Source organism: Mustela nivalis (assembly GCF_964662115.1).
Source record: "Mustela nivalis genome assembly, chromosome: 3".
NCBI classification, from domain to species: domain Eukaryota; kingdom Metazoa; phylum Chordata; class Mammalia; order Carnivora; family Mustelidae; genus Mustela; species Mustela nivalis.
Genome location: NC_139022.1, coordinates 75410609 through 75438322, shown reverse-complemented (window position 1 = coordinate 75438322; position 27714 = coordinate 75410609). Strand labels below are relative to the sequence as shown.

The 27714-nt window shown below is 38.2% G+C and overlaps 1 protein-coding gene across 1 annotated transcript in view; it reads left to right on the top strand.

Moving 5' to 3' along the window:
• Positions 1 to 27714, top strand: part of MSH3 (mutS homolog 3) — a gene marked incomplete at its 5' end in the record, with an annotated part of 182047 nt that overhangs the window by 149480 nt on the left and 4853 nt on the right. The window contains 2 exon segments of the mRNA XM_082724737.1: positions 17639 to 17825; positions 22052 to 22181. Of these exon segments, the coding sequence (XP_082580863.1) occupies positions 17639 to 17825; positions 22052 to 22181 (317 nt within the window).

Here is a 27714-nt window from a genome sequence, read left to right as displayed (position 1 = left end):
TTTTACTATTTCCTGCATCAGAAATACTTCTTTTAATTTTTTTTTTTTGTTTAAATTCCACCTCCTTCATGAAGCCTTCCTTGATTCCCCTAGCCAGAATTAATCTTTCTCATCTCTGTACTTCCATCATCCATGTATTTTGCCTTTTTTAAAAAGCTCTTACCACTTGTAGTTTTATAGCTCTTCCTGTACAGGTCTGCCTCTGCTATTGTGTGATCTGTTCCCGAAAGATGAGTCTCATGTTTTGTACATTTTTCTTTTCCTTCCCTGAACCTGGACCTTGCTCTACTTGTACGTACACAAAACAGGGCTGTTGAATGAATTGACTTTTAACTCAAGATCAAGCACATGGAAGCTAAATCCACAGGCAGTGGGGACCCTTGAAGACGTAGGAGTAGGGAAGCGATGTGATCAGAGTTACAGTTGAGGTTCCAGGAGGATTCATCTGGCCACCCTGTGAAAGACAGACTATATAAAGGCATGATGTCATGATCTAATTCTTGGAGAGATCCTGAGCATTTTAATTAGACTAATAGACATGGGAATGGATGAGGGACAGAGGAGAGATGTTTGCAGGGTTAAAACTGACAGGCTCTGGTAGCTACAGTAGATGAAGAGAGATAGTTGAACTAGAGGCAAGGAGGCATCAAGCCTAGTGACCAAAAGGAGTGAATGGTGGTGCTTGTCAGTAACACTGGGAAATTCAGGAGAAGGATCTGATTTCGGAATTGATCTTAACTGGTAACACGCAGCACAGCATGGAGGCCTCATCATAAGACAGCCATTACTTTCTATGTTCGTGAGCACAAACTATAGGCTCTTGGGATATTGGGCATTCTCTCAATGAGAAGGCCCAGAACTCTAGGGTACTGAACACATGTTTTTCTTAAAACATTACCATGTACTAGGGTTTGATGCTAGGATTTAGGGATACCAAGCCAAATGAAACCTTTTGACCTGCCCTCCAGAAACAGGTGAGGGAGACGGAGGCCTGAGGCATTACAATGCGGTGAGATCTTGGCAGTGCTGGAGAAGTGATTATGTCTGTGTCTTCATTTGCTTGCCTATTTATTTGTATTTATCGTGTCATCTTCCAGAAAAGAGTTAAGTGTTGGTTTGCAGAAGATTCCAAGTAGTGTAAGTAAAAATGAGGGCAAGGCCTTAAAATGGAGCCAGCAATGAATCTGAAAATATTTATCACATAATGACTAACACTGTTGTGGAGTTTCCACAAAGGTAAGCTTATTCAGTTAAAATAGTTCACAGTGCCTAGAAAAACAAATTACTTAAGAAAACAGCTTCAAAAAAACCTTTTTATTGTGTTAGAAAACGGTTTGTAACAGTAAGACTAGCTAGTGGCTGGCCTGGAAGGGGCTTGGATGGAACGTGAGCTTCTTCTCTTCCATGCGTGACGGTGTGCCTTCATCTCCTGAACCAGGAGCAGCCTCAAGGAGCTGGACTGATCACCAGTCACTGCGTTGGTCACTGCACCAACTAATCTTTAAACCTTGTAAACACTGAATTGATGATTTCAGCAGAGTAGTTTTCATTCCGAATTAACGCCTTCACACGTGTCTGCTCTTTCAGCTACTTGGGGATACATTTTACAGTTAGTTACCTGGTCCTGGTGGGCCCATCCAGAGGAAATATTACATGAAAGAATATCCTTGTTATAAGACATAAAAAAAAGAGCTGGTTACAAAGCCTGGCATTCAGTATGATTCCACTTTTGTATGAGAAATTATACATGTAAATATATGCAGAGAAAATCATCGAAATAGAAGGCTTGTATTCTAAAATACCATAAGGGATATGGGATTATGGTGAGTGTTCTTTCCTACTGCTTATTAATATTTTTAAACATCTGAAATAAATACGTAACAAAGATACAACCTCAAATTAAGGGCAGTATCAATCAAAATGAGATGTTTTGTAGGAATCCAGTGAAATGCTTATGTGGTCACTGTCTGGGAACACTTTTTTCCAGGGCAGATTTCTCTTCCCTACTCAGTGGAATGGAATTTGGGGTTCTGAGGGTAAACCTTCCCAGGTGATTCAGTGTATCAGAGCTTACTTTTCAAAAAAGTGTTTAACCCAGCCTATGGTTTTTCCTCCTGTAGACATTGATGGTTTTCTTGTCTGGGTCATTATACAAGATGGTGTCTTTAATTTTCATAACTCACGTTGTCATTTGCACATGTAACATCTAAAACAATGAGTTTGAACCCTTAATGTACCTTAGACTTTTTTTGAGAGAGAGAGAGAGAAAGTGCATGTGTGCACACAAGGGTGGTAAGGGGCAGAGGAAGAGGGGGAGAGAGACTCTTAAAACAGGCTCTAAGCCCAGCACAGAGCCCGAGACAGATGGGACATGGGTCATGAGACCCTGAGATCATGACCTGAGCTGAAATCACAAGTCACATTTAACCCACTGAGGCACCTAGGTACCCCCATTGGATTTTTTTGTAATGGAGCTTTTAGAAAATAGTGATACATGGACCCTAGAGGTTTTAAGTTGGACTGGGGTCTAGAAGTTGAGTTATGTAAGCGTCCAGATGGTTTTGAAGTGCAGCTGAGGTTGAGAAGCATTTCTCCAAGCCCTTGCTGGAGAGCTCAGTTGTTTAATTATAAAAGTTAATTTAAAAATTGTAGATGCTTATTATGAAAACAGCCTGACAGTATAAAGAGTATAGAGTGGAACTTTTGTCTTCTGCCCAGGTCAACAACTATTAATGGTTCTCTGTATAACTTTCCACAAATGTGCAAGTATATGTAAATCTTCTTTTATATAAAAGGTATTATACTAAGCATTACTGCTATGCAGCTTGCTTTTATTTCCAGATATGTAGGGGACATGTTTCCCTACCAGTTCATGCTAATTAATCTCACATGTTTTAATGGCTGCAAGGTATCTGCTGTGCAGAGATTCCTGGGTCTCTAACCTCAGAGGACTGTATCTGGGATGCACTACTTTAGTATAAAGATCCTGTTCCCTGTCTTTTCTTCTGTCCTCACCCTCTCTTCCTTTACAGTTGGAAAGGAGTCTTCCTGGACCACATTCATTTATATCTTAGATCCTTACTGGAATGTGGTATGATAGTATGCCTTCATATTTTCATTTATTTATTGTAAAATAATTCAGACATATAACAATGCCCCAGGTAACTACCACTCTGCTAAAGAAATAAAACATGGCCAATACTATTGAGCCCACAATTCTCCCTAATTCTTTTCCTTTCCACCCCATCTAGAGGACCTGCCCTTCTGACTGTAGTTGTCATCCCATGCATTTGTCTCTAGTTTTACTACATAGGTATGTTTTTGAGAACATACAGAGTTATTGGGTATGCTCTTACCCTTTATATGTATGTTATCACACTGTGTTTTCTTCTGCAAGTGGCTTTCCCCCCAATATTGTATTTATGAAATTCATCCATATGGATACATGTAATTCCAGTTTACTCATTTTTCTGTTATTATGGATATTCCATTGTACTTGCACCTACCACAGTTTATCCATTTTCCATGATTGATATTTAACATGATTCAGATTTGTTGCAAATGCAGGTAGTACTGGTACTTGTCTTGAATCCTTCTGGTACACATGAATGAGTTTTCTGAATCCCAGCTGCTTTCTAGAAGTGGGACTGTGGAGTGTAAGGAATGTGTGTCTTTCTTGTTCTTCAGGGAGGCTGCCAGCAGTATGTAAAAGTTTGTACTTGTGCTTTAACATTAAATTAGGGGTATCTAGGTGGTTCGGGTAGCTGAGAGTCTGACTTGTGATTTTGGCTCAGGTCACGATCTCTCAGTCGTGAGATTGAGCCCTGCATCCGGTGTCTGCGTCCGCACTGGGTATGAGCCTGCTTAGGGTTCTCTCTCTCACTCTCCTTCTGTCCCCCTCCCCCACTGGCACAGGTGTGCAGGCATGTATTCACCTGTGCATACATGCTCTCTCTGTCTCAGAAATAAATGCAGAAAATAAAAGAAAATTAGACATACCCATTTGATGATGTTTCTATATAGTCTTCCAAATTGCTCGTAAGTAAATTTTCTTTTTTTTAATTTACAGTCTTGTGCATGAAGTGCCATCTGAGAAGTCATTTTTTGTTAATGCTAGGGGATTATTTTCCCTCCGTGTGCATGCTTTGCCTGTTTACAGAAAGATCTGAAGCACTTTATTGGCCTTCGCTGACAAACTGCCAGGCCTCCTCTCATCAGCTGATGGTTACTTTCTTTAATTCCTTTTTGTCTTGGCTGCCAGGAAAGCAAGAGCTAAATTCAAGGCTCAGGTGCAGAAACAGATTTAGTTTAGTTTTCCCCTTATCATACATGGGACTATTTCTCTAATATGGTTCTTATAACAGTTGCATCAGAATCAGAGAGAAACTTGTTTCAAATGTTTAAAACTTTCTAATCCCTGATCAGAGACCTATTAAGTTGGAATCGCTGAGACCCAAAATTAGCATTTTCAACACTTGTGTAAAATGTGCTGTCTTAAATATGAAGATCTACTGTATGGTTTATGATCTTAGTTTCATATTCTTTGTAATTCTTCCATAATAGGTCTATTGTTATTCAAATCATTGCAAATCCTGTTTGGACTCAGTGGAAGAAGTACTGAAAATCTAGCAGAGTGAGATAGATGCATAACACTTGGCTCCAAATTTTTTACCTTTAAGTTGGTTATTTTTGTTTTATTGACTGGACATTTATGACACCGGCTTTAAATTCATGCATTCTGTAAATACTAGTTGAGTGCCTACTTTGTGCCGTGTGCTGTGCTGTCAGAGGAATAAATGAATGTGTGAAAAGCTGTGAACAGAGAGGCTTTAGGAATATTTTTTACTGAATGTTGTAACCTTGTATAAGCCTATTCCTGAACAAGAACATTATTTTTAATAGTAGAATTTTGGCAAACATATACATGTGCTCTAATTAGTATATTTATATCAGTATATTGTGATATATGTATTTATCAATGAAATATTTCTAGACACATATTTCCAAGGATCATTAACATGTTTGAGTGCATCACCAGAATATAAGGTCTCTTGTTTATTAACCTGATAAATGCAAACTTAAACCTCATTTACCTTTTTAGACTTGCTAATTAAGTTTTAGAAAAGCAGTGAATTAAATGTGGCTTGAAAAAAGCAAAACAATTGGCTTCTGTCAGCATAATTTATGTCAATTAAATGTTGGTAGAAAGTGGTATTTACATTAAATGGCCCTTGGTTAATAATTTTCTTGCCATGTTACCCAAGTAAAGTCTGTTTCAGCTCCTCACTTCAGGAACTGTGTACTCAAAATGGCAACAGTGTGCTTATTTTAAGAGAGAATTGGAGCATAATAGGCATTCAGATGCTTAACTTATTTTGAATATTTGCTTTTGACCGTGTGGATGATTACTGATTTGTTTGCCCAGTCTGGTTTAATTCAGCAAATACTGATTGAGTTGTATATACTCCACCTACTGTGGAGTATTTGTAGTCTATTAAATATATATGATATATATTTATATATATACTTGTATGTGTATATATTCTAATATATATTCATATATTTTATATATGTATGTATATATCCTCCTTGGGCAGAAAGAGAACATCTTGAATCAGTGTATGTTTTCCAGTTGGTAGTAAATACCAGCACTAAAAACCGCATGATAAGTGATACTTTACAAAATGAGTAGGCTGTTATGAATTCTGTTGGCATCAGAAGTGTTGCCTATTAATATCTCTGTTGTTTATTTAGTTCCCACAGCTGTGTTTGCCAAACAGGAGATGCCTCACTTCATCTTTTGATAAGAAGTGGTTGTGTGAATTTAATACTTCAGTCACCTGAGGAGTTGGTTTGGTTTGAAATGCAGAGCCCAGGCAGTTCCCTTAAACACAGATCCCTTGGATATAGTGTTGTAATTGGTGTGATGAAGGAGACTCTTAGACTCTGTATTTAAGAACCTCTGCAAGTGAGCCTGAAACATATTCAGATTTAGGAGCCATTGTTCAATTTCCACTCCCAAAATTTTGCAAAGAGAACAACAAAATCAGAGAGATTGTGATTTTGTCTGCCTCAGCTCATAATGTGTGTGTAATTATAAGGATGCATCCCTCTGGTTGTGTCAGGTTCCCCTCTATTAATGAATCTGAGTAATTAATTAATCTGATTAATCTTATTCCTGATGAGTGATTGATCTTGTCTTTCTTTTGATGGCCTTCATTATCTGTGGGTTTAACATATGCAGTTAAGGTTGGAAAAGAACATTTGCTCTCTTCATTATTATCCTTTGAAATTCTTGGGACTTTCCCACAGAGCGGACTAGTAGATATGTTAGAGAATAGTTTGCCCAGTCAGCATATCCTGGGTTCCCTTTGATAGGAAAATGCCCCTGTCCTTCATAAGTGGCCTGCCTATGTTTGTAGATGTTTCCAGGGAACATGGATTCATGAGAGCGAACACAAGTTTGGCATTTTTCTGGATTATTGTCTTGATTCTCAGCAACGTTTCCATTGAAATTGAAAGATTGCTAACAGTATTTTTTGCTTGGTTATATATATATGCAGTTCAGTGTTACAACTTTTATAAATTAATTTTAAATACTGTAGTGTGATGTGATTGCAACTGTTAGTAGAAACAATTATATGAAAGAAAAACTTTTCTTGTCTTTTGTAATAATTTTATTGCTGCTAATCAAGTGTTTTCGATATGGCTAGAAGAAAGCTGCTTCTTTAACCTGGTAATTACTTTCTTTTTCCTTTGTCTTAAAGTAATGATACAATAAAGTGTTCTTAAATGTATCATTTGTGATTTTTAAAAATAACATGTTTTCTAATTACACTGGAATGCTTGTTCACTGTGCAAGATTTAAAAATAGAAAAGCTCAAAAAAAAGGAGGAAATTTAAATCACCTTCAATTCTACCACCTGGAAATTGTTATTTAGGTATTTGCCTTTTTGGGCTCTTTTTGAACCTCATACAATGTAGTGGTAAATCATTGGTGACTGCATTCCATTTCTGGGTTAATGTTTATGTTTTAATCAAGTGCAACACAGATATTTTTTTTAATGCCTTTTAAGTACTATCCAGTATCTACACATCTTGTAGTAATTGGTATCCTTTTATGGCTTTTTCTTTTCTTGGACTGTAATTTTTAAATTTTTCTTTCTTATACCATCCGTCTCCAAAGTTAGAGATTTATTTATTTAGGAGATTATTTTCCTTGTGTACATTTATATAATACTCAAAAAATAAGAAGCTTTGACATGTATACTCTACAGAATTCTGTTAACTTTGTAGCAAAGTAAAGTAAATAGGAAAACATCTTTAATTTCAAGAAGAAGGCAAAATAAGCCAACACAAAAGTCCTCCTCCTATAACAGAGCACTTAAAGGACAAATAAGGCATTCCACTTACATGAGGAAGCTAGAATAGGCAAATTCATAAGGACAGAAAATAGAATAGAGTTTACCATGGGCTGGCGGGAAGGAGAGAATAGCAAGTTTGTTTTTATAATGAGTACAGAATTTCTTTTTTGGGATGATGAAAAAAATCTAGTAATGGATGGTGGTGATGGTTGCACAACATTTGAATGTGCTTATTAATACCACTGAATTGTGTACCTGAAAAATGGTAAGTAGTAAACTTTATTTATATATTTTTTACCACAATTTTTGGTAAATATGTCCCTAAATCCAAATATAATATAATTATTGCCTCTATTCAGTGATTTTTATATTTGAGCTCCAGTATTGATCGTTCAATAAGAAAAACTTTTTCTTTGTTAATTACAGCACTTCTCCCTCATGCTAGCATTTTCCTTGTGTAAGACCTGGAAATTGTGATTTGAGGGGACAGAGGCCCACCCTGTTAGCTACAATTGAAAAACATCCAGAATGTTACCTCAAAATACCAAGATCTCAAAAAAACAAACTCTTTTTTAAATTTTCATGTAGCTGTTCTTTATTTTAGAAACTGGTTTTAGAAACTATCAATTTCTTTTCTCCATTAGTGCTTTATTAAGCTTTGTTGACCTATTTAAGGGTTATAGGCGAGGAGGGAGTAGGGGATTAGAAAGATTAGTCAACCGCCACTCCTAAAAATATCAGACTGATTTTTTTTTCTTAATCACATAACTGTAACCTGTGTACTCAGAGCAAACTAACTCTAAGACGAAACCTAAAGAATGCATTTTTTTACTACTTTTGACTATAAATACAGACAGAATAATAATGACATGTGTTCTAGAAGGCCTTAAATTTCTAACGTATTTTAACATTTTGAAAAACTTAAGAATCATTGTCCAGTATTATGTCTTGTAAAGTGCTTGTTGAAGTAATAAAATGTTATAAAAAATATATTAATTTATAATGTCTTCAAAAACTTTTTTTGGTGCTTTTCTGGGATATGTACAAGTTAGCAAGATAATAGGAAAGTAGAATGGTATCTAAAGACCATGGAATAAAGAGAACGTAAGGAGAGAAACATAAGATAGTGAGTTAAGAAAAATAAAGTGAGATTTGCTGTTTGTTATTATAAGGTGTCATTCAGTTTTTAGTAACCAAGGCGAAAAGGAAAATGTGTTTAGTTATAAAATTCTGTGTCCATCAAATTAACTATACTGCTGAAATTTATTGGAAAAATAAACTATATTCCTTAAGGGTAGTTAGCAGAAAATATTTTATCTGTAAACATTTCCCACAGTCAGAAGCTCACGCTTCCCTAGTCTCCTCAGTGACTGGTTAGCAAGCTGGTCTGTCTTCAGTGTCTGCCGGGCACCACTGTTCCTTTCTCATCATGTGCTGTGGAAAAAATATAATTGTAATAGAAAATGTGTTGCCTGCTGAGGCAATGGCTTTCAAACTGTTGTACAGGGTCTTGAGAGCCCCCCAGAGCTCCTTCCGGATGAGAGAAGGGGCCTTACAGGACTATGTCGGGACCAAATCAGCATGCCTTTAATCTGTAGTGAGTTTCTCTGTGAAATTTCATTTGAGCAAGGGATTTAACAGCTAAAAAGATACTGAAAATCAGGGACGCCTGGGTGGCTCAGTTGGTTGAGCAGCTGCCTTCGGCTCGGGTCATGATCCCGGCGTCCTGGGATCGAGTCCCATATCGGGCTCCTTACTCCGTAGGGAGCCTGCTTCTCCCTCTGACTCTGCCTTCCACTCTGTCTGCCTGTGCTCGCTCTCACTCTCTCTCTCACAAATAAATAAATAAATAAAATCTTTAAAAAAAAAAAAAAAGATACTGAAAATCAGTGGCCTAATGGTAGTTAGGAACATTGCATAATAAAAGTACATCTAAGATGCCCTCAAATCTGGTCTGCTGTCCTTATGGGCAGAAACCCAATAATACCATGAAGCATGTTGTGGCTCAGTCAGGTAAGCGTCTGACTCCTGATTTCGGCTCAAGTCATGATCTCATGGTCCCTAGATCAAGCCCACATGGGACTTCCATGCTCACCGTGGGGTCTGAGATGACTGAGAGTCTATCTAGGCTTTGATGCTAAGATCATTAGAGAACAACTGGTCACCATCAGTGACAAAATCTAACAAGGTCGGGATGGAGAATGGGTGATCTGTTCGTCTTGTCAGGAAGGCCTTGAAGACGTTAGCAAGGATAGTTTGGAGAAGCAGAAAGTAAATAGCATTTTTAAAAATTATTCTTCATCAGTATGAATTTGACTTTACCACTAAAAATTTGTCATAGAAAAGCACTTTTACATTAAATAGGTTATTGTGAAAAGTGAAAATTGGACTTATTCTTTTCAATGCAGTGTCTTTAAACTGAATGGAAAATGCAGGTGAATACTGTTGAGATTGCATGCTACTTTTTAATTACCAGGTACCATGTTATTTCAATAAGCTTTCCATGAAAATATTAAACATTAATTTTTATATTCAGTAAAAACTTAAGTTTCTCTTATGTTCCTTAGATTTGTACGTTATAATTTTAGAATAAACTCAGCAACAGTAGACAAGGATAACTATAATTTATACCGAAGTACAAAGGAGAACATAAATTTAAAACCTTTCATCCCTTGCAACTCTTGCCACAAATGATCAGTCAGTCCTTTGTTAACTTTAAGTTTGGACACTCACGTTGTTCGCTCTTGACTCATGGGTTGGGTAGAAGGAGAAGAGAATGGAGAGAGGTTTAAGGGCAGAGACTCAGAAGGCCTTATAAACCATGCTAGGAATTTAGGGTTCTATTTTCCAGGCATTAAGAAACCATTGTATGTTTGTTTTGTTTTATAAAAAATTAAGAAATTAACTTATTTATTTCTCATAACCTTCGTAAGAAGTAGAAAAGCAGGCAATACTGTTGTCACTGCTTACAGATGGGGAAGCTGAAGCACAGTGCTCTGGAACTTGTCTACTCACTCAACCTTTATGTCCTGCTACCACTTAGATAGGGTTCAGTCTGTCTCTGTATGCTGCAGTTGTCAGTGATTAAACTCAGTAATTAGTATTAAGATTAGAAAAATGTACATGTAAACTTTTAAATGCATTCATGCAACATCAACTTTTCGCTAACATTGCAGAAAAAGCTGTTGTCCAGTTTGAGACACCCTCTTATTTTTCTTTTATCATAGATCCCCCCAAAATTCTTTGATTGTGATAAGACCAGTTAACATGAGATCTGCCCTCTTAGCAGGTTTTTAAGTGTACGATGCATTTTTGTTGAGTGTAGGAACAATGTTGTGCTGCAGATCTCTAGCACCTACTCATGTTGGAAAATCAGAACTATATGCCTGTGGATTAGCAACTCCCATTCTTTCCTCACCCCCACCCCAGCCCTTGGCAAACACATTCTACTTCTCTGTTTCTATGAGTTCGTTTGTTTTATTTTTGTTTTTTTTAAGATTTTTTAAAAATTTATTTGAGAGAGAGAGCTCGAGAAGGGGGAGAGTCAGGGAAAAGCAGACTCCCTGCTGAGCAGGGAGCCCAATGTGGGACTTGATCCCAGGACCCTGGGATCATGACCTGAACCGAAGGTAGCCGCTTAACCAACTGAGCCACCCCCACACCCCAAGTTTGTTTATTTTAGAGACCTCACATAAGTGGAGTCAGTATTTGTCCTTTTGTGGCTGACTTATTATACTTATTTCCAACATGACTCAGTTGATTTTAAAATAGGAGTCTGGTGGTAAGGTGAAAAATAGAATAGCTGTTAGAGAAATTGAAGATAGAAAAGGTTATCGGAATAACTCAGATCAATGAATATAAACTAATGAAACATCAGTGGGATTGAAAGGAGAGTACTAAGGACTGGATACTGTAGATTAAGAGACCAAGAAGAATCCAAAGAGAACACCAAATTCTCATTTTTTATACTTACAGAGTAAAGGTACTGAATTAGTTTTCTGTGTTGTGTAACAAACTGTCACAAACTCAGCAGCTAAAAGAAACAGCATATTATTTCAGAGTTTCTGTGGTTTCTGTAGTTTCGGTGGGTCCTGTGCAGAGTTCTCATCTGGAGGCTGAACTGGGGATGGATCCACTTACAAGGTCATTCAAGTTGCTGGCAGAATCCATCACCTTGAGATGATAGGACTGAGTCCTCTGGTTGGCTTTTGGCTAGGGACTGCTTTCAGCTCCTGGAGACCACTCACAGATCCTTTTCCCATGGCCCTCTCACAGTGTGGCAGCATGCTTCTTCAAAGCATTAGAGAAACTCTCTAGTGTGGGTCTAGCAAGATGTAGTTTCATATAACATCATATGATCTAGGGAGTAAAATCCCATCACTTTGGCTCTATTCCATTAATTGAAAGCAAGTCACAGGTCCCACCTACACTCAGGGGAGGTGGAATCGTACAAGGGGTGAATACCAGAATGTGCAGTTCATTGGGGTCACTTTATTGTGTGTCTGCCACACATCCAGCCTTTGACAGCAAGTACAGTAAGGAGATCGGAGTGTACATTCGGGAATCAGATGGACCTGGGTTCAAATCCTGACTCCATGAATGACTGGGTTTTTGGTCACTAAACCTGTTTTCTCTTCTGTAAATGAGGATAAGGTCTATCTCCTGTGTGTCAGGAATCAGTGAAATAATGCAGGTATAACACTCAGGTGGATGCCCAGAACACAGTAAAATGCTCATTCTTTCTCACGTGCATTATCACATTTGGGCTTCAGCCACTGTGAAGAATAACTAATTGAAAAGTTAAGTTTCAATTAAAGGATTTGCCCAAGTTATATAAGTTGATATTGATGTTCAGGATTTGAAAATTTAATCTAATGGACTTTTTGCTGTACTAGTATGAGCATAAATGAACACATTCTTGAAAATCATGGGACTTTGGGAAGAGGATGGGCCCATAGAGTTTAGCTGTTCCAGTCTCCCCATTTCACAGATGACGAAGCTTAGGACCACACAGGAAGGTAACCTAACTTGGCTAAGATGATACGGTACTTAGTGGCCAAGCCAGGACTAGAGCACCGGTCTCTTCCCTCAAGTTACCTTTTCTACCATATTTGGCTACATTACATAATTTATAAATTGCATGACTTTTTAAAAAGTTTTCACTCCATCTTCTAGGCCAGAACTTCCTTTTTCAATGTGACAGCTGATTTTTTAATGCCAAATGATAGATGTATAGAAAGTTCAATTTCAAGGCCTAAGGCCTAAAATAAGAATTCACTTATTAGGCTGACTGAAATTCAGCCTTTTTGAACATCTCTATTGTATAAAATGTGATTTGCTTCTTTAAATGTAAATTTAAATTACTGACTTACCTGTATACATTTATCTATAATTATTGACTCTATATTTTATTTTGAACTAATTTCTAAAGGCGCCTCAATGATAGTAATGAAAGGAGCACTTAAAAAGCATAGAATCTTGTTAGCAGCCATGTTAGGCCAGTATTTCCTGCTTAATCCCTGGAACTGGGAATGAAGGCATTATTTAATATCTTTTATCATTCTCCATCTTTGTACCAGATGTTTTGCTAGGGGCTTGGAGGAAGAGAAGGGGTCACCACATGACCAGGAATTCTCCCACCCTGAGACAATAACTCTAACCACGTTGATAACCTTCTATATTTTTTTCTGCACAGGCAGTTTTTAATAAAAATGACATTTTTATTAAAAACAATGATTACAGGAGCAATGCCTGGTCACAATAGAAGGGAGCTCAAATGGTACAGGGAGCATACAACTGAAAACTAAAAGGCTCCCCCCCTCAAACTCCCAGCACCTCTGGCACTGAACCCTAGACCACTGCACTCAAAGCAGTTGCTCTCAAGGATCCCACCTTTGTTCCGCTGGTAGTTAACCTTACAATGTCTATTAAATAGTCCTCACTCTAATTTTAGATTTATTTGCTTTAAACACTAGCTGTTGAACTTCTGTCTACAAATACAAAGAAATCATTTATCATTATATGAGTCTTCTCATTTTTAAAACTGTTCTTACTTATACCTTTCCAAAAGCTCTCAACATCTGTCCTGCTGCAATTACCTCGTTCTTTTTTACAGGCTAGTTTACAAATGGAAGGAGCCAATAATGAGCATTTATGTTATTCGGATTTGCGTATATGTTACAGTCACATTCGCTTGACAGCTTAAAAAGTATGTAATCCTTAAGGTATTTGACTGTCAGAGGGGCCCCTCCTAAGCACCCCACTCTAAAATTCTCATTTCTGTCTAGCTTTTTGCACTTCTCCTATTCCCTATATCTCGTGTTTTCCTCTCAAATGCTCTTTTCCCTTTTTGGTCTCTATCTCTCTTTGAGCAGTTTATTCATGAGAACTCAGAGTTCTTGAAAGTCTAAGATAAGCTTTATTTTGTCTTCATATCTGTTTTGCAAGGTTAAATGGATATAAACTCCCAGATTCTAAATGTAAAAGAATTGCTCCCTTATCTTCTAGTTTGGCATTCATTATAGATAAGAAGTTTGGTGGCACCTTATTCTCATCCTTAGGAATTTTTTTTTTCTCTCTCTGAAGTGTTTAGGATCTTTCTTAAAATTTCTGTCATTTCTAAGATTTTACCGGTGTGTTTCTAGGTATAAGTCTTGTCTTATTATTAATCTTATTTGGCATTTGGTGGAAACTTTCCATTTGAAGATGCGTGTCTTATTTCTTCTATGATATTACTACTTTTCTTGTGTCTGGCTTCTGTACTTCCTGTTGGGTGGGATTTAAACTCTCAGAAACTGACTTATGTTAAAATTATTTGTGTATATTTTTCATTTCTTGATCTGTTTACTGGTCTCAGAGAATTCTTTGAATTTATCTTTCAGATTAAAACCGTGGTCCTCCACAGTATCTAATTTTAATCCCGCCTATACAGTGAATTTTTTCAGTCATCATATTTTTAATTTACAAGATGTTTTGTTCTCCAGCTGTTCCTTTTTTTGGTAGCCTGTTTTATTTTAAGGCTGCAGTGTTCTTAATCTCTCTGAGGACACCAAATAGAGGTTTTGTTTGTTTTAACTCTATTTAGTGAATTATATTTTTATTCGTTTCCTCTGTGGTAGTTGTTTTGTTGGTTGTTGTCAGTCCTTCTCTATCCTCCTGTCAGTTTTCCTCAATTCTCCTTGATTTTTCTTTAATTTTGGGTGCTGTCCTTGTGTCTGTATGGAACACTGCTAAAGATGTTCTTAGCACCGGCCTGTGCTCCCTCACAGGCCTCTTGCCCTCACAGATCCCTCCACTAACTCTAGACACTTTCTGGTGACCTCGTGTTTTCACATAAGATATGTTGTGACCATTTTCCGATGTCCTAAGTTCAAACATGCCACTTCTACTGGCTGCAGAGTTTTCCATCCTACTATTACTTCTCTTTTTTTTTCTTTAGGCATTTGATTTTTCCAGGTTTTCACTGGATAACACTAAGGAATATATTTGTACATGCATTTTTCATACCTCTGCAATAATTTCCATAGTGTTAATTCCTGGAGTGAAATTTATGGGTTGTGAAAGACTTCTGACAGACATCACTAAATTGCGTTTTGGGAGATTGTAACAAGTCTCAGTCTCACATAAGAATACCCTTTTCTCTATACTCTCGATAGTGGTAGATATCATCATTCCTTTTCAACTCTTTGCTAATTGATGTATATAAAACAGCATTTTATTCCTGTTTGAACTTGCATAATATGTGAATATTTTCATGAGTTTTTGTGTGTGTGAATTGACTCTTCCTGTCCTTTGCCTGCCTCTGTTGAAATGTTCACCATTTTGTTTTGCTTTATGTGAGTATTTGTTTTAGGAATATTAACCCTTTTTTATACATGTTACAAATATTTGTGTCCGTTTGTGGTTTGCCTTTAACTTTTTCCTATGTGTTTTTTGCTGTATACATGTTTTGGTGCTAAGTTTATAAAGCCACCTATCTACCTATCCAGAGATTAAATTTCATTTATACCTCTTGGTATGTTTATGGTTTCTTCTTTTATATAAATTTATTTTGTAATATGGTTTGAGTAGGGGCACATCTGTTTTGTTTTGTTTTCAAAATAACCACCTAGCTGGCATGTTTCTTTGTAGATTGATCGTTCATCCTTTCCTCCCTTCCTCATTAAAAATCTCTCCCTTGTCACATACTAAATGTTTTATGTGTGTATGTATCTGCCTAAAAATAACTTCCCAAGAGCATCCTACAGTTCATGAAACTTCTAGCCAGACTCTTCTGTTACCCTACTCTTTCTAGAAAACACTTAAGTATAATACTTAAAATATTGTATGAAAATCTTAGTGCTTGCTTGTTACTCTAATTCTTGAGAATCAAAGGCCTTCCCCCCCACCCCCCATGTTGGCCTTATCAGAGCACTTTGTTATCAGCCAAAGGTTCATTCTTTTTGTCAGCTGGCAACATATAGGGAGAAAAAGCAACTGTGTTAAATGGGGTTGAACATTACAATTATGGAGAGTTGAGTGGTTTCAGAGATAGAAAAGTTTAACTTTTGTGAAATTGAAAATTGATATAAATAACAGTGTTTGAACTTTAAGAAAGTAACCAGAATGCTTGTAAGTTAGCAACATTTCAAAAGTTCTGTTTTATTGTTACTGATTTTAAAATGGATAAAATTAAAGCACTATAGTGCTTTAATTTTATCCATATATAGTGCTTTAATTTTATCCATTTTAAAATGGATAAATATATATATATCATATATGTTATATAAATATATACGTATATTTCTTTTTTTTTTTTAAGATTTTATTTATTTATTTGAGAGAGAGCATGAGAGGGGAGAAGGTCAGAGGAAGAAGCAGACTCCCCATGGAGCTGAGAGGCCAATGCGGGACTTGATCCCAGGACTCCGGGATCATGACCTGAGCTGAAGGCAGTTGCTTAACCAACTGAGCCACCCAGGCACCCTATATATATATTTCCGTATAACCCCATCTATGGTAGAGTTATCCTAGATGGAGTTACATACAGTTTCTAAATGACACTTATTCCTGGAGTAGTTCTCCTAAGGGTCTGCCAATCTGTGGGAAAAACAATGTACTCCATCTTCCCTGCCCAGTACAAGGCTCCAGCCCAGAGATGGTTAAGGCTGGATTTCACCATGACATTCTCTAGAAAGAAAAGGTACATTATGCTGCTTTAGGTCACATGTGAACTACTGGAGAAAAACTACATTGATGAAGGTATTTTGCTAAGAAAATAGTTAACCAGAACTCACAAAGCTGGTTAGCGGGTCGAAAACCTGAATTTTGAGTTTTGCTATTAACTGCATGACCTTGAGTGAGTATTGCTTAATGATTCTCCCCCACATACACTTTTTTTTCCTCCCAGAATCCTTTTACACTAAATAGACATTTCCCCAAATATGTTCTGTAGACCATTATTGCCATGAGGTGCTCTGGGAGTTTTAGGGGTCCACAGTGAAATGAGTTAGAGAAATGCTGTATAGTAGATTCTTCTCTAGAAAATACACAATGTGCAGTATAATATTTTTTTTAGTTTTTTATTTTTTATAAACATATATTTTTATCCCCAGGGGTACAGGTCTGTGAATCACCAGGTTTAGACACTTCACAGCACTCACCAAAGTGTGCAGTATAATATTAAAGGATGGTGGAAATCTTACAGGAAAGAAACCCTTACATCTTTTGCACCCATTTCTTGACATCTCTAAGAACTGTGTTCCATGAAGTCCACTTTAGGAACCTGTTGTAGGTGTCTGAGATTACTAAACATCTTTCATCCTAATAAAAAGTTTTAGCTTATATAAATAAATTTTATTTCAAGGTGGTACTGTAATTTGTAATACACTGTGGAATCTTGTTAAGGAAATACTAGGGAAAAAACCCTTTAATTCTGTAATTTTTAGACTCGTGGATTTTTAAACACAACAACACAGAAAAGCATTATTTTCCCTTGGAATACCAAAACTTTGGCTTGGGATGATTGCCCAGAAGGTAGGGTCAGAGGTTTCCCTACTTTTTGGGAGCTCTGTCCTGTACCTCAGGCTCTATCCACAATGTTTCTACAGGGTGCACTTTGACGTTAGGCACTCCTTCATATCCAACACATGTTTTCTTTTTTTAATACGATTTCAGCTGTTATTGGCACACAGTATATAGACCCTCAGGGATCCTTTATTTTTCATAAAGTAATACTTGGCTTCCTAATAATAAAATTCAGAGGAAAAATCAAGGTGTCTTCATCTTATTTGTAGGATGGGAGCGGCAGATAACATATATAAAGGACAGAGTACCTTTATGGAAGAGCTGACTGACACTGCAGAAATAATAAGACAAGCAACATCCCAGTCCTTGGTTATCTTGGATGAATTGGGAAGAGGGACGAGCACCCATGATGGAATCGCCATTGCTTATGCTACACTCGAGCATTTTATTAGAGATGTGAGTATCTTGCACAGCTTTTTGTATGTGAATGGTGCATAGCATATAAATTGTTTTTCTGGTCAGCTTCTAAATATTCAAAATGATCAGGGATGCCTGGGTGGCTCAGTTGTTACGCGACTGCCTTCAGCTCAGGTCATGATCCCAGGGTCCTGGGATCGAGCCCCAAGTCAGGCTCTCTGCTCAGCAGGAAGCCTGCTTCTCCCTCTCCCACTTCCTCTGCTTGTATTCCCTGTATCACTGTCTCTGTCTCTTTCTGTGTCAAATAAATAATTAAAGTCTGTTTTTAAAAAATTATCTTTATTATAAGTGACTCTATACCTGCAATTGGCCATTAAAACACTCTACATTGAACTTAGATGGATTAGCCCTAAATCCTGTCTGTAATTCTTTGATGTGTCTTCTTTGCTTTTGCTGAAACAGAGTAAAGGCCTCTCTGGCAGTATTTCCCCCCAGAACTGTTTTCATTATCCTTGGCAAACTCTGAATTAAAAGCAGGGACACCCCCCCCCCCAATCCCAACTTGCAACCCAGTCCTTAAGGAAAGGACAAAAATGAGATAGAGCCATTTTAACCTAGGAAATCCTTTTTTGAGCAATATCCTACAGGGCCTTGGTAGAAGAGATTTAATCTCATGTCTTTGTGCCTTTCTTTCACTCTTTGAATGCATATCTGTTTTTTCCAGAGGGCAGGTCTGAGCCTCTTGGTGTGAAGTTTTGTGTTAAATCCTCCATCCTTGTCATCTCCATCAAGCTCCCCGCTTTATTAATGCTCTCTCTCTCTTCATGCTCGTCTCTCCTCTTCTGCCTCTCCTTCTTGGCACCTGTCCGGAACCTTGTCGGTCTTCGGTTTTTCTCTTAGTATTTTGTTCTCTGCTTTTAAAACTCTTTCCTATGGGTCTTTCCCCCCTTTTCATTTCTCCTTCTCTTCCTTACATAACCAGTAAAAGCATATTTTTTTACTCCTATTCCTTTGCACAGCACAGGATGCAAAAATAACTCCCCTTTTCTTTAAACTTCTGTGGGCCTGTTTTTTGTTTGAACATTTAGTTAGCTTACATAGTTAACGGTGGCATGTTTTCAACTTTAAAATAAATACTTTTAATTTTTCTTAAAAAAATTCTTTATTTGTAAGAAGAACTCAGGAACATCTCTTTAATTATCGTAGAAACTGCATATCACAGGTTCAGGAAAGTCCTGTCACTGCCTCCCAAACACATTCTAAACATTGATTTAAGAACCTTCAGGAATGAATCATGACAGACTGAATTTGACAGCCCCCTCTGAGCTTGATTTCATTGCTCCAAGTGCTTATCAGTTACTGTGACACATAACAAATTACCCCAAGACCAAGTGGCTTAAAACAGCAATAATCATCTGTTAGATCTCTCAGGGGTCTGGAGGTAAGGAATTTGTGAGCACCTTAGCTGGGTGGTTTTGGTTCAGGCTCTCTCCTGAGGTTGTGGTCAGGGAGTCATCTGAAGGCCTGACGGGGGCTGGAGGACCCTTTCCAATGTGGCTTGCTTGCTGCTGGCAAATTAGTGCTGGCAGTTGCCCAGGGCTCTCATTTCCTTTCTCTGTGAACCTCTCTCCATGGGGCCATTTGAATATGGCTTCTGGCAGCTCCCAGAAGAACCATTCCAAGTGGCCTGAGTATTTTATGCATTTATGACAAAATGCGTTTTATGACCTAGCTTCACAAGCCACACACTGTCACTACCATCACATTCTGTTGAGCACAAGGGCCAAACCTTGATTCACTGTGGGAATTCACTGCTCAAGAACACGAGCATTGGGAGGCCCTGTTGGAGCCTGGCTACCAAAAGCAGTTTGGCGATATGTTAAAGATCCCTTTAGGAACCCTCAGGAACAAATCATGACAGAATTAAATTTGTCACTTCTCTTTTCATTGCTTCGATAGCAGCTTTTTGATGTTTTAAATGTTAGTGAAGAAAGTGTTATTTTTAGATAAAATTTATGTTAGAGGTAAGTCACTGAAGAGGATTCTGCAGGAGCAGAGTTTCTACCCTTTTTTATGGATGAAAATCTGCATTTTCTTGGTGTCTTTTGATTGCTGGGATGGGGAAGAGAGAGCAGAGAGGAGGGATGGGGAAGCTCTGTGTGGCGGCTGCGAGCTGAAAATGGCCTTGAGGAGAGCAGTGTTATGACCCAAACCCTTAGGTCTTCTGGCAGCAAATACATGTCACCTCAGGGAAGGGGCATCATGGAGACAGCTGGTCCACAGATACTTTGGGGGCAGATTCTAAGAGCAGCTCATCAAAGAAATCTTGCCTTAATAGGTTTATTGTAATTGTTATAAGAGAGAAGGCACATGTTCTCACTTTTAATGAGGTGAATGGCAGATGAATCAAAACTGAAGTTCTTTGATTTAATCACCCCCTTCTGCCAATTTTTATCTTTTTTTTAAAAAGGTTATTTATTTATTTGAGAAAGAGAGAGAGAATGTGTGAACGGTGGGGTGGGGGCAGAGATAGACTCCCAAGCAGACTCCCCGATGAGCACAGAGCTCATTGCGGGACTTGATCCCAGAACCCTGACATCGTGACCTGAGCCAGAATCAAGAGTTGGCTGTTTAACTGACTGAGCCACCCAGGCGCCTCTTCTGCCAATTTTTAGATCAAGATTTGGTGTTAGCTTCTTTTAAGATTTAAGAAATAAGGGATTTCAAAAATACATAATAATGTGTACTTTAAAATAATGCTTATTAAGGAATCCATAAATGCATATGAATACTAACAAAACAAAAGTAAATTTCAAAATGGCAGAGGTAGGGTAGGGAGAAAAGAAAGCTCTTCTTTACAGAATGCCAACTAAAAAATACAGAGAGAATTTTTTTAAATCAGCATTTACTAGTCACTGCATCATCAGGCAACAATGATCCATAGATGGCAAAACTTTGAGTTTTGCCACAAAAAGTGTGTGTGTGTGTGTGTGTGTGTGTGTGTTATGGAAAAAAGGATATTCACACAATCTCAAAGTTTTACTCCAGAAGTCATTAATTACAAAGGTGAAAGGTGTCGGTATAGTAGAGAAATCTTCTGGGCACTCACTTAAACCAAATAAGCAAATTTAGCATCCCCAATAGTAAGCCAAATTGATATCATGTGGCTCTTGATACGGTGTACTGAAAAGAGTATGGCACCTCCATAAATATGTAATATATCTGCCAGTAAGGTTTAAGCTTATTTGGAGAAAAAAATCAATCAAATCCAAATTGAGGGACATTATACAAAACATGATACGAAACTCTTAGATATTTCAAGAACATTAATGTCATAAAAGACGTAAAAAGGAGGCTGGGAACTCTTCTAGATTGATGGAGACTAAAGAGACATGACTAAATGTGTGACATGCATGATCCTTGATTTTTTTTTTAATATAGAGAAACTTTATAGAGTATTACTGGGACAGTTAAGGAAATTTGTGGACTAATGTTAGGTAATAGTAATATATCAGTGTTAAATTTCTCAAGTTTAATACTTTTATCTCGTTAATATGAGAATGCTTTTGTTCTTAAAAGATAGAATTTTAGGTATTTAGGGATGAAGTGTCATGTCTGCAATTCTCAAATGTTTCAGGAAAAAAAGTGTGTGTGTGTGTGTGTGTGTGTGTGTGTGTGTGTGTGTGTGTGTTATGGCAAAATGCAAACCAAATATAAAATATTTATATATATTTATATATTATATGTATAAAATTGAACCAAAAAACTGTTGTCTAGTTAAAGAGTATATCAATGTTCATTGTACTTTTCTTACAATGTTTATAAAGGTTTGAACTTTTTCAAAACAAAATTGGAGAAAAGTTTAAGGTAAAATTTAAAAATAAAATAACATTGAACCAAAAAACTGTTGTCTAGGGAAAGAGTATAGCAATGTTCATTGTACTTTTCTTACAATGTTTATAAAGGTTTGAACTTTTTCAAAACAAAATTGGAGAAAAGTTTAAGGTAAAATTTAAAAATAAAATAACAGGGACACCTGGATGGCTTAGTTGGTTAAGCATCTGCCTTCAGCTCAGGTCGTGACTGCAGGGTCCTGGGATCTAGTTCCGAATCGGGCTCCCTGCTCAGCGGGAAGTCTACTTTTCCCTCTGCCTGTCGCTCTCCCTACTAATGTTCTCTCTCTCTGTCTCTGACAAATAAATAAAATCTTTAAAAATAAATAAATATAAAAATAAAATAACGTTTGTCATGTCTTACTGCTTTAGGTGAAATCCTTAACCCTGTTTGTCACCCATTATCCACCAGTTTGTGAATTAGAAAAAAGTTACTTGCAACAGGTGGGAAATTATCACATGGGATTCTTGATCACTGAGGATGAAAGCAAAGAGGATTCAGGTATGAAATACACTTGCAGTAAGTACAACAGGAATGTGTTGGTTTTCGTGTTTGATTCATGAATACGTGAACTTGCTGCTTATTAAAAATAAAAGCTGTGAATGTTGATTATAAATGACATTTGTCCAAGTTCATTTTCTCCAAGCTTAGGGTCAAGTAGAATTTACATTTATCTTTGCCATCTCTGAGCACTTCTCTGGTTTTTGTCTACCTCATTTTTCTATAAGAAGGAGATGGGGTCAGAGGTGCCGTGTAGGTTTTACTCTTAGATTGGTCCCAGGAAAGTTGCCCGAACAGTCAAGTATATTAGTCATCTTCAAAAATGTCTCATCCCCAGTATTCTATACTGAACATATGTTTTATCTTAACTTGACAAGGGAACTGAATGTTAGGTCAAGTGGCTTGCCCACGTGGGCCACCTGGGTAGGGGTTGAACTAAGCCTAGAGTCCTAGAATCTGCTATCTGCTTGCAGGTTCTTTCCTGCTCTGCTAGAAGAGGTATGTGGGATCTACACTATTTTTCCTAGCCTTCCCACCCTGGACCACTGTCACAGGAATGAGATGTTTCATGAAAAAGAACATCATTAGCCAACAGAAATAAATTCAAGTGCTCTAAGTAATATCGTCAGTTTCAGTATAATCTTATTTTCCTGTTCAGTAGTAATTTTTTTAAGCTCCCAGCCTGTGGGCCAGCAGTGGTTTACACAGTTGGTGTGCTGCAATGGAAAATCCATTACCCAAGACACTCCAGGGTCCAAATTTTATTTTGGAAAAGTAATAAAGATGGACCTGAAAAAGAAATCAGGCAGCTGGCCCAAATAAAACAAAGCCCTGGACCTGAGCTAAATGTAATGTTAGGCAATCCTTGCCTTTCACCACCATGCAGTCTTGAAAAACACATCATAAATTCTCACATGGAAGCAGTTTCATGTCTATTAATCTGCATCCAAAGTGACAGGAGGAGCTTATAAGCTAAAACCCAGTGGGATAAACAAGAGTTCACCAGCAGGGAAGGGTCAGTGATAAGCCTTTATGTGAACTGACTACCAACCTGTAAGTGTTCTGGCATTTTATTTTATTAATTGAAATTTATATTCATGAACCTAATTTTAAACATGAAATGATGCTGAAAGGCACACGCTAAGGGGCAGAAAACCCCTGCCTCTGTCCCTTCCCTCCATGCCCCCTCCCCGTCCAGTCCCAAGGCAGCCACTTTCACCTCCTTCATCGCTCTTTCCGAATCTCTAAATCATATGCTTATCTGCCCGTCTCCTGCTTCATCATCTGGACACATTATTGTTCGGCTTCTCATTGTGCTGGTTGGGAGTCCTCAGCCTTTGCTGCTCTGACCTCCCAGGGTACTCATTCCAGGTTCTTTCTGCCTCATTCCTCTTCAGAGTTTTCACTGTTATTGCCAGGAAGTATTGCTTAATCATGAGCCAGGTATGAGGACAAGTGCATTTTTGTTCTTATGCAATATTTTTGCTTTTTGTGTTTTTGAAGGCAGTAATTGCCTTGTTTTTGTTCCATTCTTCTATTTGAGTCTATATCTGACTCTTCCTGTACCTGCCAGTAGCTTTATAAAATGCCTCTCCAGACATTTTTCCATGTGATTGAACTGCTGGTTCCACTTCTCCTCGCCGGAGTCATTCCCCCTGGAGCCCTTTGTCCTGCTTCTCTGCGATGGTTGCTCCCTAGGCCTGCTGCACAGCTGTTGTCCTGACACCTGCGTTCACCAGCACACTAGGACTTCTCTCATCCCGCCTTCTGTGCATTTGCTTGCAGGTAACAGGATCCTGGAATTCACAGAGGCTCCAACAGTAAGAGTAGAAATAATCTCACATTACAGGGACCTCAGAGGAAGAGTGGGCTTCAGCTCTTCTTCTTTACAGTTCCCCAGGCTCCGTGTTCCAGCCTTGCTTGCTTCATCATCAGACAGCGTGGCCGAGGCTCTTTTGTACCTTAAAGCCAGAATCAACAAATATCCAAAGAAAGAATAGGGACCAGCATTTCTTGGGACTCTTTCTTAGGAGCCGGGGAGCTCTCCTCAGATGTTCACTAACATCTCATCATTGTCGCCTCTCCTTTTCAGAGTGGAATCACATGCTCACCCTTAAACCAATGGCTAGAAAGCGACAATGACAGGGGTAGCTTGGATCAGTCTAGATTAATCAGGATCAACTTTTGGAGCTTGGCATGAGGACATTATCCCCTCAGTTAAATGGTCAGTGAGTTATTTCCATATAAAATCAGGGTTTTCTTAGCATTGGAAAAGATTTTGGATAGGCTACTAGTAATATCAGCTAAAGGAGTGAAAAGTTTTGAGATTTTGCAGGAATGAAAAGTCTCCAGTACACCTTCATACTTCATTTATAATTTCACTAGGGCTGGAATTTTAGGTTGAAAATAATTTTCACTCAGAATTTTGAAGCATTGTTGCATTGCCTGCTTACCTCCAGTGTTTTTCTAGCTACATCTGTGTTTCATCCATTACCTCTAACCTAGCTCCACTGCTGTCTGAATTAGAGGCCCCTGTGTAGGTTATCGCTCAAGCACCCCAAAGACCTTTTGGGTGGCTTTGAAGATACGCTGTTATTTCTCATGGCGAGGTAGATAAAGCAGCAGACCTGCAGTAAGAAACATGTACTTTAATCTATTCCAGTCTATAAAATCTTGGACAGGTTACCTCACCTCGTTCACCTCTAAAAATGTTATGAATCAGTCCCAAAAGTGACTTCAGACACTATTTGATCAACACACATATTTCTTTAATAACTGCCCACAGAAGTTTGGCTTTCAAACAAATTTTGCTAAGTTCCCCTGTAACCAGCAGAAACATGAATTATTGCTTTCTCTGACTCTAAGCAGAATCAGATAAATTTTTCAGTAATATCCATCTAGAAACGGTTATAGCTTATAAGTGAAGTCCTCACCAAGAGCTTTTATTTACCTTCTTCTCTCCTCGCTGGCTGTCTGCTGCCACAGTTGCATCACACCCACACTCACGCTCTCTCCCCTTCTCCCCTCTGAGAGGAGTGATGGACAGTCCTGATGGAGAACATAACTCTTAAAACTCTGTAATGTGAGGGGGCGCCTGGGTGGCTCAGTCAGTTTAGTGTCCAACTGTTGGTTTCGGCTCAGGTCACGATTTCATGGGTGGTGGGATCAAGCCCTCTGTCAGGCTTTGCACTCGGTGGTGAGTCTGCTTGAGATTCTTTCTCTCCCTCAGTCCCTTAATGCTCATGCTCACACTCTCTCTTTCTCAAATATATAAATAAATCTTAAAAAAAAAAAACAAAAACAAACCCTAATGTGATTATGGAAGAGTAGTCTCATTATTTACCTTGATGGTGTGAGAACTACCAAAATTAGTACTACAATGGAGACTAGGATGTGATGAGAAATTGAGCAGCTGTTTGTGCTGAGGTATGTTAAATTATTTGGAGCAACATAGTATTTTATATTATATAGCTATAAAATACAGGACTATTATAGCTATATTACATAAAAAGCATTGTATAGCTATGTATATGTATACATACTATATGTTATATATATAAAGCAAAAAAAAAAAAAAAAAAAGCCATCAGCAAAGCAAATTTTAACTAAGGGGGTTTTGTGTGGCATTAGTGGGCTTCCAGAAAAGGATAGAAGAGTGGATGGCTGGACGGATGACAAATGGACAGACAGATGAATGATTTTTTTTTTTTTTTTTTTTTTTTTTAAGAAAACCGGCATGGAGGTTAGATTATAGAGGAGAGGAGAGGCCGGACATAGGTACATCAGTTAGAACCAAGCTAGTTGATGTGATAAAGACTGTTTTTTTGTCTTAAGGATGAGAAGAGTTTACCCTTTGGATTGCCTACTGCTGTTCACTTCACTTTTGGTCATGTGAGCATCAGTGAGTAACAAAAAATTACCCAGGGTAGCAGGCACTGGCTTCTCCACGTTTCTTTCCTAGTCTCCTTCCACCCACTTCCTCACCTGTTCTTTATGTTCTTCAAGTTTTATTTGGAGGCAAAAGGTATTCTTAGTGCTTTGTAATGTGAGTTTTAGTCTGTATTCCTGAGAGTGCCAGCATTCTTTCCACCTCCCACTTCCAGCACCCAGCCTTAGAAAGGTGTTATTTGCTGCTGAATTCTTAGAAGAGGTTAAAGAAAATTCCATTATCCTTGTTCTCGGTTATGCTTTTTAGTTTTTAGCTGATAAAAGAGTAAACCCATTTATCATACACATTTATGAAATGACATAATATATGAGAAAAAGCTCTTGATAAAATTATAATATGTTTATTGGGATCTCAGAAATTCTTTTTTATAAAGATTTTATTTATTTATTTGACAGACACAGGGAGAGAGGGAACACAAGCAGAGGGTAGAGGCAGAGGGAGAAGCAGGCTACCTGCCAAGCAGGGAGCCCGATGCAGGCTCGATCCCAGGACCCTGGGATCATGACCTGAGCCGAAGGAAGATGCTTAATGATTGAACCACCCAGTGCCCCAGGATCTCAGAAATTATTAAAAATCTGGTTCATTTTGGGCATTTTTACAATTCTATGTAATTGGGTTGAGTTTCATAATAAAAGCTGCATAATCCTGAGATGCTTGAGATTTATCAAAGATTAAACAGTATGCAGCTTTGTCTTTCTGTTATTGTGCTTCATTATATCCTAGTTCTTTGGAAGTTTTTAGTTTCTGTGTATGTATTTGTATGATAGCAGAGTCTGAGATTTTTGTGGCAGGTGTTGGCTGGGAGTGCTCTCATGATCAACACCTGAGGGCAGGCCTGGTCCAATGGGGCTGTGTTGTGGTCATAAGGCTTTAGCCAGTCCTACTGAGAGCTCTGAGATGGGATTGGTCTTTCAGAGTTGATGCAGTTTGAGGTGAGGGGGCCTGGCCTTTAATACCCTTTATTAGTTAGCTATTGTTGCATAGCAGATTACTCCCAAACATAGCTGAAAACAGCAAACATTGATCATCATACTATTTCTCTGCATCAGGAAACTAGGGGCAGCTTAGATGGCCACATCTACCTCACGATTTCTCCCAAGGCTACAGTCAACTTTGTCTAGATCTGTCATCACTTCACAGTTTCACTGGGGGAATTTACTTCCCAGACCTCTTACATGGGTGCTGGCAAGCTTTAGAGTTCCAAGTTCCAAGTTCACTCGTGTGGCCATTGGCCAGAGACATCAGTTTCTTCTTTTTTTTTTAAGTGGTTTTTTTTTTTTTTTAAAGATTTATTTATTTATTTATTTATTTATTTGACAGACAGAGATCACAAGTAGGCAGAGAGGCAGGCAGAGAGGGAGGAGGAAGCAGGCTCCCCGCTGAGCAGAGAGCCCGATGTGGGGCTTGATCCCAGGACCCTGGGATCATAGACCTGAGCTGAAGGCAGAGGCTTTAACCCACTGAGCCACCCAGGTGCCCCGAGACATCAGTGTCTTTCCATGTGGGCTTCTTCATAAGGCAGCCCACAATATGGCAACTGGCTTCCCTCAGAACAAGTAAGCAAGAAAATGAATGCCCAGGACA